The sequence below is a fragment of the Copadichromis virginalis genome, linkage group LG4, assembly GCF_057382275.1.
Source record: "Copadichromis virginalis isolate Kocher_CV1m ecotype Utaka linkage group LG4, C_Virginalis_male_GT1.1, whole genome shotgun sequence".
Taxonomy (NCBI): Eukaryota; Metazoa; Chordata; class Actinopteri; order Cichliformes; family Cichlidae; genus Copadichromis; species Copadichromis virginalis.
In genome coordinates this window covers 19291497-19304507 of record NC_140621.1, presented here as the reverse complement: position 1 = coordinate 19304507, position 13011 = coordinate 19291497, and the positions used below count along the sequence as shown (strand labels likewise).

The 13011-nt window shown below is 39.3% G+C and overlaps 1 protein-coding gene and 1 long non-coding RNA gene across 2 annotated transcripts; both read left to right on the top strand.

Annotated features, from left to right (window-relative positions):
* The first annotated feature begins 3827 nt into the window (after window positions 1-3827).
* LOC146711253 (zona pellucida sperm-binding protein 3-like) lies at window positions 3828-6539 on the top strand. The gene is made up of 10 exons (XM_085454026.1): window positions 3828-4477; window positions 4555-4670; window positions 4765-4868; window positions 4936-5110; window positions 5355-5472; window positions 5550-5632; window positions 5715-5869; window positions 5996-6148; window positions 6223-6303; window positions 6378-6539. Exons 1-10 carry the CDS (start codon window positions 4097-4099, stop codon window positions 6536-6538), a joined length of 1527 nt encoding a protein of 508 aa, XP_085310152.1. The 5' UTR covers window positions 3828-4096; the 3' UTR covers window position 6539.
* Window positions 6540-9883: 3344 nt separating this feature from the next.
* LOC146711252 (uncharacterized) lies at window positions 9884-12686 on the top strand. Its single transcript, XR_014920284.1, has 3 exons — window positions 9884-9957; window positions 10633-10737; window positions 12425-12686. It is a non-coding gene; the product is annotated as an uncharacterized LOC146711252 (long non-coding RNA).
* Window positions 12687-13011: the final 325 nt, after the last annotated feature.

Below are 13011 nucleotides of genomic sequence, written 5' to 3'. Positions count from 1 at the left end.
TTGACAATATTTGCTGTTTTTGTGACACATTACTAAAAATATAAAAAGCATACAGTACGTAACATTTCAACAACAAAAGTATAGCTACCCCCCCCCCCCCCCCCCCCCCCCAAAAAAAAATGGTTTGTTCCAGCTCGTCTCTCCCCTACTGTGAGACGCAGCGGAGCGGAGGTGTAAGTGCCTGGCTGAAAACAGGACATGTTAGCTGCATTTAACCTGCAGTTACTCTTTATATAGTTGGGTAGGAGTCACACCATGTTTCTTTTTAGCTGAAAACCATTACACCAGGTAACCTGCAGTGTTGAAAACGTGTTTTCCGACGATGTTTGCTACCCTACAATCCGTCCTACTCTGTAGTAAAATCAGCGACATTTGACCGTCCTGTTGCTCCCATTGAATTTTATATAGCATATTTAAAATGTAAAACTTAAAATTGTCCGTAGCCTGGTGTTGTTACCACTGTCCTGTTTGAAATGGATACTAACTAGCTAACTGACTGAATGCCCATTAGCATTATAACTCCTGGTGTGTGTGTGTGTGTGTGTGTGTGTGTACAGAGAGACAGCCAGGTTCATAATGGATATAAGGAAGTTTTTTTTTCAAAAAAAGGAGCAACATTCAGGTAAAAGTGTACCTGTGTACCAAATGATCCGTCAATAAAAGATAATGTTGGATCAGTGTTTCAATATTTATATCTTTTATTAGATGTTCATGTGGTTTGGTTATTTGCCTTTTGGTTGAAAGTACACTGAAAGAGGACTTTTTGTTAGCGATCTTAATAGTATTTTTTTCATATTAATTTAATTTTTTCATCTAATTGAATACAATCTATTTGTGTATGATTGTCAGTCCAAAGAGGGAGAGAGGAAAGAGGGGAACATGAGAAAGTACAAGGTCAGGAAGAGCCAGGTAAGAAAACAGACAGGGAACAGTGACAGGCACAACAGAAACTGTTTAAACTGACAAAGAAAAAAAAATTTACTCACACAATCAGGAAGTTGTGTTCTCCCTATATTAAAGCTGCTATACAGAATCTGCTAAACAAACTGGGTTGAAACATTTTGACCCTCTTTAACAACATTCCAACATAACATTATCATTGATTTGGGAGATTAAAATTAATGATATATTTTTATGTGGTTCAGCCACAACTCTACTAAAACCTCAGCCAGTAATAGGTAGGCCAACTTTTGGACCGTCCAGTCGTCTGTATGACTGCCACAGTACATACATCACATTTGCACACTATCAGAAAGTGCCAAACAGCCCTGGTGGAGTGAGGAGCTGTAAAGAGAAGCAGATGCTCTGTTTATATTCTAAAAATGTTTTAAGCTTGTTTCAAAGATTCTGTACTACAGCTTTAAATGTTTTCCAATAGCACACATACACTTATCAGTGTTTCTCAAACTTTTTACAGTGTGTACCACCTGAGAAAATGTCAAGCTCTCCCAAGTACCACTATGAAAGCATGAAACTCATAAATCTTACAACACAAAATTAGTATTATTAAATTAGTCAAATTAGTGTCTGCAGTAAAGATTTTTTCATACATTGTATACATTCTACCACAGGCAAAGTTGCCTCCATTTTTATTTATTTTTATTAATATTTTGTAATAATTTATTCTGTTTTGGGAGTATTTTTGTATGTATCTATATTATATTATACATACTCATTAAAAGTGAATCTCTGTCCAAAAATGCACTCAGTTTACTTTTTACTCACTATGAGCATCATTCATTATTCTCCCCCAGTAATTAAGGTTAGGATGTGTATTTTTTTCTATTCCAATCCATTCATCTTTTGCAGCATTTAAATAAACTTTATCAGATTTGATGGTTTTGTTACAGACTTTTCAAAATTTGGGGATTAAATTGTGTTAAAATGTACAGTAACAAAAACAGTGATGTTGTGTTTTGTGACGAGGATCCAGGCACAGAGAGACTTGATGAATTTAAGAATCTTATGATTTAATAAAGAAATTTGCAGACTTGCACAAAGATGGTAAAATTATGATGACTGATAACAGAGACGAAGACAACAGATGACGAGGACAGGGAGGAACAGGGGTTTAAATGCACCAAGGAGACAGTCATAGAGAACTTGGGACAACTGGAGACATTTAAGGATGCAGGGACTGACAGAGACAGGGAAGACGTGTAAAGTTTATTTTGCCTGGTTGAGCAGCTCTCTGGGTGCTCAGCACCCCCAAAGCTCTAATCCTAGAATCGCACCTGATCTGAGCAGTGTCGTCATTGAGCATCAGTGAGTGGGCATCAGCTCTAAACACTCATCGTGAACACTGAAGAAGAGTTTCACGACAGAGCCATGTGGGCACCTCGCTCACAGCTTTGAGCCACTCATCCAATGTGCCAGTTACGCGCTCGTTCGCTCCCTCTCAGTAGGGGAGACCGGGGATAGTTGTAACATTTTTGACATTTCTGTCTGTAAATTGAAGCTCTTTTAAGGTAGTGGATTCAAAATGTAATGCAAAGTATTTACATGTCTCTGCTATTAAATAGTGCAGTTATTTTCTCTGCAGCACAATTACCCATTGCATGGTATGGTCTCAAACACGAAGAGTGAAATGTTACAATTAACCCCATAGTCTGGGTTAGTTGTAACATATCCTGGGGTGAAATGTAACACAATGAAATAAGGGTACTAACAAAACATTAACATGTAATCTTTGTTTATTCAACACATGAATGCACTTACATCCATTTATGTAGCTCTGTGTGTGTGTGACAGAATGCAGAAATCTAGCTTTTGAACATATTCCAACCCCCCAAAAAAGACAAATTATGGAATTTTCTGCAACTGAATATTTCATTAATTTTGGTTGGTCTTCCTTGAGTTTGGCCTCATTGGCTCAGTGGGCATTATAACCTACAACTCTTGCACCAATTTTGAACATAACAATGAAGCTGAAAAAATGTAGTTGTTCACCAGCATCGCAATTCCATTACTTTTTATCATGGCTTGGTGTGGTTTGCAAAGTGCTTCAGAAAGATGAGGAAATCTGTTTCTTGCACCCATCCTGACTTATTTCCACTACCAGTACTTCCTACTGGTCCATCTCTGACACAGTGGTCTGCATAATGTATGTGTGGGAACACAAACAGTGGAGGAATTGTGTTGCCAATGGCATTAACCGCATATACAAAAGCGACCAGTGAACCTCTCTCTGCTGATGTTGTTGCCCCAACTTGTTTAATATAAGTTAAAGTAATAGTGTGGTAAGTTGTAACATCTGCATTATTGTTACAACTAACCCAGACTGTTGCTGTTACAACTGACCCAGACTCCTATAGCCATGAACTCGCTAACATTACAGCCAACGGCTAAAACATTAGCACTAAAGACCTACACAGAATATATCCCCACAGACATACAAATAACATAATTTAAGTTTGATGAGTTTAACTGCAAAGCAGATAATGCTATTAGAAATTGAAATAAAGTAGGAAAACTTACTTTTTGGCATACAAATGACTTTTTTTCATGTTAAATTGTCTGTGTTTGACAAAATGTGCTGATTTTTCACATGTGATAGCAGAACTGAATTGGGCATGCACAGGATGAATCACATCATTTGAAACTTAGCCCTGATTGGAGAAATTGGAAGTGTTACAACTGACCCACGTTACAACTATCCCCGGTCTCCCCTACAAGTAAATTACTCACATAGAAGCAACTACTACAACCACGAGGTACACAAAGCACCCTTTTTCGGTGTTAGATCTTTGTACAGTTCCAACAGTTTCTCACAGACTGCTCTCGTTAACACGATCTGCATAAAGTACGTAGTTATATCTTTTCCCAAATCCATATGAAGCCTCCTACCCGTCTTTCCTACCCACTTTTCCTTCTGTGAAGAAAGGGAGTTTAGGAAAGGAGGCAAGAGGAACCCCGAGACTGCGTGGATGCAGGTAGAAGCTCATTAGTGTTTGAGTGGACTCAGGTGTGCGGGGTACGCTGACGAGGCTGATTGGTTGAAGCTTAAAACGCTCCTCGTGTCAGCCTAGAGCGCTGTCTCGTGGGTCAGACAGGAGCGCTCGCGGTCCGAAGCTGGTTGCCTCGTTTTGTTTTCTTTATGGAGCCTTTAAATTTTTGGGTTGACCTCCTCGTTGGGCTCTTCCTGTCGGGACTCTGCGTTCAGTCATCTTTAGTTTTCCCGCCGCCACCGCTTCATGCTTTCTTCCAGAGGGCTCCGCGTTCGTGGAGCCACAGCCACACTCACAGCGCGCACCAGGAGCAAAAAGAACGGGAGCACGTGAACACCGTTGGCGTGATCTGCCACCCGGACTCTCTGGAGGTCGTGATCAAGGCAGACATGTTTGCTATTGGAGCTCCTGTTAACAGCGACGACCTCCGCCTTGGAGTGGAGGGCAGCGACGACTGCAGAGCCGCAGCGGCCTCTGAGGATGAGTACAGGATCCACGCTGGCCTCGCGGACTGCGGCACCAAACACATGGTAACTAATCTGTGCTGCAGCTTATACACGTATTAAATCTTACATCGTCTACTTATAAACACACCTGCTCTCCACAGATGACAGAAGGATGTCTAGTCTACACAAACCTCCTCATTTACGCTCCTGTGGCCTCTCCTCATGGCGTAATCCGAATGGAGGAGGCTGTGATTCCAATTGAGTGCCATTATGAAAGGTCTGTATTCCCATTTATTTATTTTTAATAAAGTACACCTTCAAAGATTATCAATATATTCTTCACTCTTTTAAAAATGTGCTTTGTATTTTAGGAAGTACAGTTTGTCCAGCTCTCCACTCCAGCCTGCCTGGATCCCCTTCACATCTAGGCAGACCACAGAGGAACGCTTGGAGTTTGACCTGAAGCTGATGACAGGTGAGTTGACTTCCATCACTGACTTCTTGGCCTTGATTTTATGCTCACCGCTCTGCTCTCTGTGCAGACGACTGGCAGCACGAGCGTGGGGTTAATGTGTTTTACCTCGGCGAGCCCATCAGCATCGAGGCCTCAGTCAGAGTTGGACATCACGCGGGACTCCGGGTGTTCATGAACAGCTGTGTGGCCACTCTTCACCCAGACGTGAACACTCAACCCAGATACAGTTTTATTGAAAATGGGTAAGCACACAAAGGCCTGGATTTGGACTACGTTAGAGTGGATTTTAAGCCTGAGCGGGAGTTGCAAAGTAATGAGGGGCTAAAGTGATGAGCCATTTAGGGAGTGTAACTGTTGATGATGAAGATGGTGTAAAGGCTGGCTAGAATGGTTTGAGTTATGGAGACTTGAGGTTAAAGTTTCTACAGTCAATGTAAGTTAAGTGTAGTTTATCTGACTCTCACATTACCCTAAAATCTTGTTTAGGTGCTTGGTTGATTCAAGGCTTCCAGGGTCGAGGGCCTTCTTCCTACCCAGGGCACAAGACGAAAAGCTCCACTTGGTGATCGATGCCTTTAGGTTCCACAATGCCGACAACGGGGAGGTGAGAATGTATTGTGGCAGTAAGTCGTACTCTTGCAGATGTGCTTTCTTTGTCTTTCTGACAAATTCTCTTGTTAGGTCTACATCACATGCCATCTGACTGCTGTCCCAGTGAATGATGCAGAATCCACAAATAAAGCATGCACCTTCATAAATGAAAGGTGTGTCTGAAAGTGTGTCCAACAGATGATTGAAAGTCAATGCATGTGGGACTGACTAAAACGTGCCAATGATTCTCTTCAGATGGCGGTCAGCTGATGGGAACGACTACCTCTGTGGGCAGTGTCAAAGCCAGAATGAAGTCGTCCAGCCCCGCAGTAAGCCCATCAGCCAAGGAAGATTTGGTCCCCGTGGGTTTGGGAAACCAGTGGAACCTGAACCACTGAGGACTAATCAGGGTAGAGTTTCCAGTCTGTCCATTGTAGCTGCTGTTTAGTTTTGTGCATGCTGGTCACCACTAGATGTCAGCATTAACCCAGTTTTGTGCTCGAAAGTCTGATGGTGTCCTATTTTCTTTTGGGAAGTGTGGGAACATGAAGCTAAACTAGGACCAGTGAAGGTCCTGCACTCACAGAAGAGCAGGCCTCTACCTGTGGAGAAGCTGCCTGTGGGTCTCAATAAAATCGGCGGGCCTGCTGTGTATGGAAGCCAGTGGAGAAGTGGAATACATAAACTTGGTAACCAGAAGGGCAACAGTAATTACTAATTTTTAGTCTGGTTTTGTAATAAGTGAAACTTCTTAAAATAATAGATTTGGAGAAAGGACTGCTTCCTGACTTGTCTGCACCAGACCTTGAAGAGACTGATGGCAAAAGTGAAATGGCTGGAAAAGGTAAACTAAGGTCTTGTCAAGTCTTTTAAAATTTGAACAGTGATAATGTGGGGTTCTCTTTCCTCCAATTACAGGTGGGGAAGAAGATGCTCCAGAGTTTAAAGTGAACCTTGAAGAATCCTCTCTGGACAACAGCACCACTGCAGCTCCCCATGTCAACACCACCTCAGAGTTTGAAGTGGAGGAGACCATGCTGTCTAATGCAACTGCTATAGAGTCTGACCCTAAGAAATAAACTTAACTATACATTGTACTCTGATCTGACTAATCTGTTCTGTCACAGTTACACAATCTTGCAAATGGACTGCAACAAGGCACATTTCTTTGGAAACACGGGGTCACTGGTCAAGATGAGACTTTTGGAAGGAGATCATGATGTAGAGTAGCAGGCAACATGGAGAAACCTTAGATTATGGGAGACTGCTGCACTTGTTGCTGGTTCTAACTCCTATAGCTGTGGGAAGAACTGACGAGTGCACTTGCATTTTAATACTGGACTTGTCTTCTAACATGAGGTTGCGAGATGGTGCTGGTCTGTCTCGAATGAGGGTTGTATATGGAAGGAGATCCAGTTTTGAGTCTGACTTGCAGCTCATCAATAACACCAACAATGCACAGGTGGATGGCAGGATTATATTAAATATGGAGCTGTCAGGCAGGAGGAAGAAAACACAAGTTCCGGGATTTAGTGAAGGACAGAGCAAAATGGCAGCACTAACATGAGATTTTCAGTGATGATTGGAAACAATACTTATGTATTATATACTGCTGGGGGGAAGAGATCAAGGAACATTTTTTTTTTTTTTTTTTTTTTTTAAATTTAGATCAGATTTGAAGTATTCGAGCTGAATCTGAAATGTGCTGTTTGTCCAATAAAATGACTCGTCAGCAGACATAATCAACCCTTTGAGTGCCAGCATCAAAGTCAAGGCAATACATAAAACATCGATCTGTAGAATAATCAAACTGCTTCATGCAGTGCCAACGTCTAATAGTACAAAATGGGTGAATTAAGACATGATTCAGTTTAATCTGCAGTAACTGAGCTGGTCTCCTGAGACATGCTCTGTCATGCCTGATTCCAGCACTGGAGGAAACTAGATTGCTCACTGTGGTAAATGAATTTCATTTAGGAAGTTGTTTCTCTACTTACAAGACAATCAGATGGGGTGTTGGGTGGACAACTGTGAATGTGTCATCATGGCCAACATTTCTGCTGCTCCCAATAATCTCTATATGAACATTTTGGTGGCTGATCAAAGTTGCATGAGTGTCTTTGCAACATGAGTGACATCAGTTCACTGTGAAAACAAAACATAAGTTCAGAACCCTTGGCATTAATGTCATCGCCCTCTTTTCTTTTCGTTATTTTGTTATTGTTTTTATCGTTAACTCGGTTTTCCTGGGTCTTTTTACGTATGTTATGAATAAATCTTCTTTTTTTCGGTACCGGTGTTAGTTTTATTTTGTTGTATTTATCCGCGACACCTTAAACGCCGGTCCGTGAAAATATTGTCGGGCGCGAAAAAGGTTGGAGACCGCTGCCTTAGAGGGAACATTGACAGGAGCGTTTAAACCTTTAATAGCTTCAAAATCTTTCCCACTTAAGTCCGTCCTTGATATGAAAGCATATTGGCGATAACAGCTCCTTCAGCCTGTCTGGCTCTTTTCATTATGTTTATATTATAACCTACATATATCTGAGAATAAGGATGACCTCTGCTGTAGTTCCTGTTTCCTGCCACTATAAAAGATAACATTTAACTCATTATCTTGTTCAAAGAGGAGAGCATGCACTTCGGCATAGCCTCTTATTGGCTGACCTGAGACAGATGTTGATTCAGGGTTTTTATTCTGTAGGAAATAAACCATTTAAGTGACAAAAAATAATAATAATTTGATTTAGTAGCTCCATAAAATACAGCAAACATCTAGGCCTGCATTGTTGGCACCTCCCCTGGATTTTAAAATGTCTTGAATTGAGGTACAGATCACCAGACACCCCATCCTAGCTGGGCTTTATGTTTGACACCCCTGATCTACAGCGACTGTAAAGCTTTACAGCTTGGAGATGCTTCATGAGGAATGTTGTAAAGCTTATAGTTAGAAGAGGCTTAATCCTGTAACATTATGTTGGCAGTTTCAGATGCCGTGCATTGTGACACCCTGAGGTCTGAGGACTTTGATGATTTTTTCCAGTAAGTTTGAAAAGAGCAAACACCTGGAAAACAAACTTCTCCTCCCTTATGGTGTCATGGTGCAGTTGTAACGGGTGTCTTAAAAAAATAATTTATATTTCACCAAAGATCCATCCTGTAGTGTTATTTTGCTTTGTCAGTTTTGGTTATGAATATGTGTTTATTTATATATATTTATTTTCTGTATTTATTTTTTGGGAGCTTTTATTTGGTTTGTGTGACCTTTGACCTTTGATGCATTTTGTCTCACAGTTTTGTCAGATGTTTTAGTGTGAATTGTTGTTTCTCTGTCGAGTACAGCACTTTATTGCAGCATGCTAATTAGCCGATCTCAGGTTAGGGCACAGGAGCATGCAGGTGGTTTCTCATGTGGTCCGCTATTCTTCTCTCTCCCCTGAAGGTGTGCGTGCAGAAGCCCACCTTCAGATTTGATTTATTTTTCTTTTGAACAGGTATGTGAGCTCCCTCTTTTATTTTTGTGTCATGTGTAGGACCTACTGGTTATATCTTTTAGTTGTTTGTAATTCATGTTCACTGCTTCAACTTATTGTTAAATATATGTAACTAAAAATATGTAAAATTGCCACTGGTAAATGGGGTCTCCCTAGAGCTTAATTTTGTTGTTGATGAGGAAATGTCACAATTCAGTGCATTTTAATTTCTTATATATGTTTAAAGATGTGTTCGAGTATTTTAATAGATCAATTTGTTATTGTGTTGCACCTCAGTCGCCTAGAGGCCCCGCTGAGGAGAGGTGTGCATGCAGAAGCCCAGTAAGATGAAGTTGCTGTACGGATTTATTTTTATTTTGAACAGTCGCCTTGACGCACCGCTGAGGAGAGTTATGGGAGAATAAATCCGCCCCAGCTGCCAAAGTGAGAGTTGACTCCTCTGGTCATTCGCACAGCACAACGCAGAGAACACGGCGATCGGAGTTTCAGGCCAGACCGGCTACACAGTGTTAAAGGTGGATTAATATAACATAGAAGAGAAGCACTGTAAGTCCTTAAAAGTGTTTTAAAGTGTTAACTTCTGTTAAAGTGTTGACTTCTGACTCGTTGGTTCAACACACACATTCATTGCTTTCTTTGTGTCTCACACATTTCTTAAAACAAATAGACTCAGTGAGCCTGCTGCTGGAGGCAAATAAAGTTTAATCAACCCTGCTGACACGATCTCCAGAAGGCTGAATTATTCTAATACACCTCTCCCCCTACAGTCGACATGTCCATATTGAAACTTTGGACATAAAATGGTCTTTTACGTGACTGCTAAACTAGAAACCCTTAAATCCATGATGGTGTTGCTCTTTAATAGCCTCATCCAAATATTTGGAATATCAAACTTCCTCTTCACGACTAGCAGAGCTTGTTTCTCTGGTTTCATTTACAAGAAAAGCAAAACATAAAAGGAGCTACGACTGTCCTCACACAACAACAGCAGCAGACTTACACAGGTACGTTCTCTCATTTCCTGGTGGATTCATTTTTGCTTACTTTCACTCACATGACTGATTACCCTCGTCTCTAATGCAGCATTTATTTTATATTTACATGAAAAATGATCTATAAGTCTGCAATATTACAGTTTTGACAAACGTAATCAGTTTAACTTTCTGACACAGGGAGAGGTGAGTATCATGAAACCTGTTTGTTGTCGTGTCGCACGCACTGCTTTAGATACTGGACTCGTTTCTGAGCCACACCTGACAACATAAATAAAATTCTGGTTTAAAAGCAGTGTAATGAATAAAATAAAAGCATGTTTGGTCATGGCTATAAAATATGCTTCACTTCTTTGTTAAAGAATTACTTAGTTTGCTTTGTTTAATTAATCCTCTGTAAACTGAGTGTTGAGCAATCCTTCCCTGTTATTTATCTGAAGCTGACAGGAGGCTTCAGCCAACAAGTTACAGATACAAGTTATTAGTGTGATTTTCTCTCTTTATGTCACAAAGTTAAAGCTGTTTGAGAAAACAACATTTCTCACTAACAAGCCTCTCTTAACAATCTCTTAATTAAAAGTAAACTCTAATATTAAAAAAGTAACTTTTGATTTCAACTGAAGAAAACAACATTTTAAAAAGCAATTGCATGAACAGTAAAAGCAGTGACTTCTTAAATCTCCACAGGATGAAGATGTTTGGAAGAATGATGAGCTGCTGTGTGGCTCTCCTCCTGACCTTCAGCTCTGTGTCAGCTGTAAGACGAAAGCTCAACTCAATCACTGATCTGAGGTCAGTAGGCTTTGGCCAGTCTGTGCCTGAGCAGAGCCTCTGGTTGCTCCGCTGGTTTGCCAATGAAATTGACATTGACATAAACGGTGACATAAGTCTGATCTTTGACCCAAATAGTTTTGATTATGGCTCACATCATTATCGCAACGATGAACAGCTGTTAGACCCACTGCCGTGGGGATATCACTATATATATATATATAGTGATATTGATATATACATATACATATATATATTTATATATATATATATGTATATATATATATATATATATATATATATATATATATATATATATATATATATATATATATATATATATATATATATATATATATATATATACATATATATATATATATATATATATATTAGGTGGCTGTGGCTACATTGTAGCTTGCCATCACCAGTGTGTGAATGGCTGGTTGTGTTGTGTAAGGCGCTTTGGGGTCTAGTAAAGCGCTATACAAATACAGGCCATTTACCATTTTTTTAATATAATATAATATAATATAATATAATTATTATGATTATTATTGATTCGAAATTTTCCATAATTGGTACGATTATTGCGAAAGAACTTTTAAAATCAAAATAGTTACTATTTGAATATTAATTGCAACTATGGTGTTTTGCAATCAAGCCTTCGTCACTGTGAAGACAGTGATCTTATTAAAGGGGTTAAATTATATCTGCCTGAATACAGACACTGGCATTATTGGAGTCTTATGGGAACCATTCTCAGATTGTTAAATAAAACTTAGAAGGTCGGGATTATTTACCATGTGAATTCCACAATGCAGATGACATCTATATTTAAGGCTGTAACCGAATTAGCTTTTTTTTTAAAGAACAGCTGATTTACTGATTTATTTTTTTGGTTGACTAGTGCAACGATATTGTTATTAAAGAGCATATCACTCTGATTCTTAGCTCACTGCACAGACTTCCAGTAAGATATTTAATTGTTTTTTTAAACTTACTTCAGATAAATCACTGAGAAAGTTTGGGCCCTAAATTTATACCTGACATGTTTAATTAATATGAACCTGGCAGGTATCTGCAGTAGAGCCGCTCATCCTGTGGTGCCTTGATGTGAAAATAAAGAGGGTGATATGACATTTAGTAGCGCTGCTGCCTGCTGCTCAAACAAACTGTCTTAGATCGTCTCCAACTATATCCCTTTCTATTTCAATAATCGTGTAAGTTTTTAAATTAACACCACATGGTCTCATATTTCATGCCTTTCCTTACAATGGGTTTATTCATCATATAGTCCATTTTGGGGAAATGTGCTTATTATCATCAGTCATCTTTGTGTCATTGGAACAGCAATAAATGAACATTTCAGCATCATCTGCTTGACTCGTGCACATTCGTCACTGAGCATCACTTTCATCCAAACATCCACAGTCAACAATGGTTCTTCTTTAGGAGTCTCTAAACTTGTTGTCTCCTCTTTAGATTTTCATTTGGATTATTATGTACATCAATTTCATTTATTACAGTTCTGTCACAACGCTGGCTCCTGTTGCTGCCTGTTTTATGCATTCATTTTCTATTGGGTGTTATGTTTGATGCCCCTGATCCACAGTGACTGTTTCTTTACAGCTTGGAGATGTTTCATGAGGAATGTTGTAAAGCTTAGAGTTAGATGACATTTAATCCTGTAACATTATTTTGTCAGTTTCAGATGCTGTGCTTCGTGACGCCCTGACTCTGAGCTCTTTGATGATTTTATTTCCACAATGTAAGCAAAGAGCAAACACCTTGAAAACAGACTTCTCCTCCAGTATGGTGTCACGCTCCAGTATTAAAAGTGTACTAATATAACTAAAGAGAGAAGTACTGTAATCCTAAACAAAGTTCTACAGGGTCACTCACTGCTAAAGTGTTGACTTCTGACTCACTGGTCGACTGCACACATTCATTCATTAAAATACTTTTATGCCAACATTTACATTGTTTTCTTTGTGTTTCACAGACTTTTAGTACAAATCAAATAAAAAATAAAACTCAATTTCAGTTACAGTTTGAGATAATGAAACTAAAAGTTTGAGTTGTAACTAGAGATGGCACGATACCACTTTTTTATGTCCGATACCGATATCATAAATTTGGATATCGGCCGATACCGATATGAATCCAATATAGTGTCTTTTTTAATCAATAAAACTGTTTTTTTAATATCTTGCTGCATTTTGTATAAGTTCAAACTCAAGTTTAAAAACCAAAAAACACTAAAGCTAGTCTGTTATACCTGTATGCAAAAAA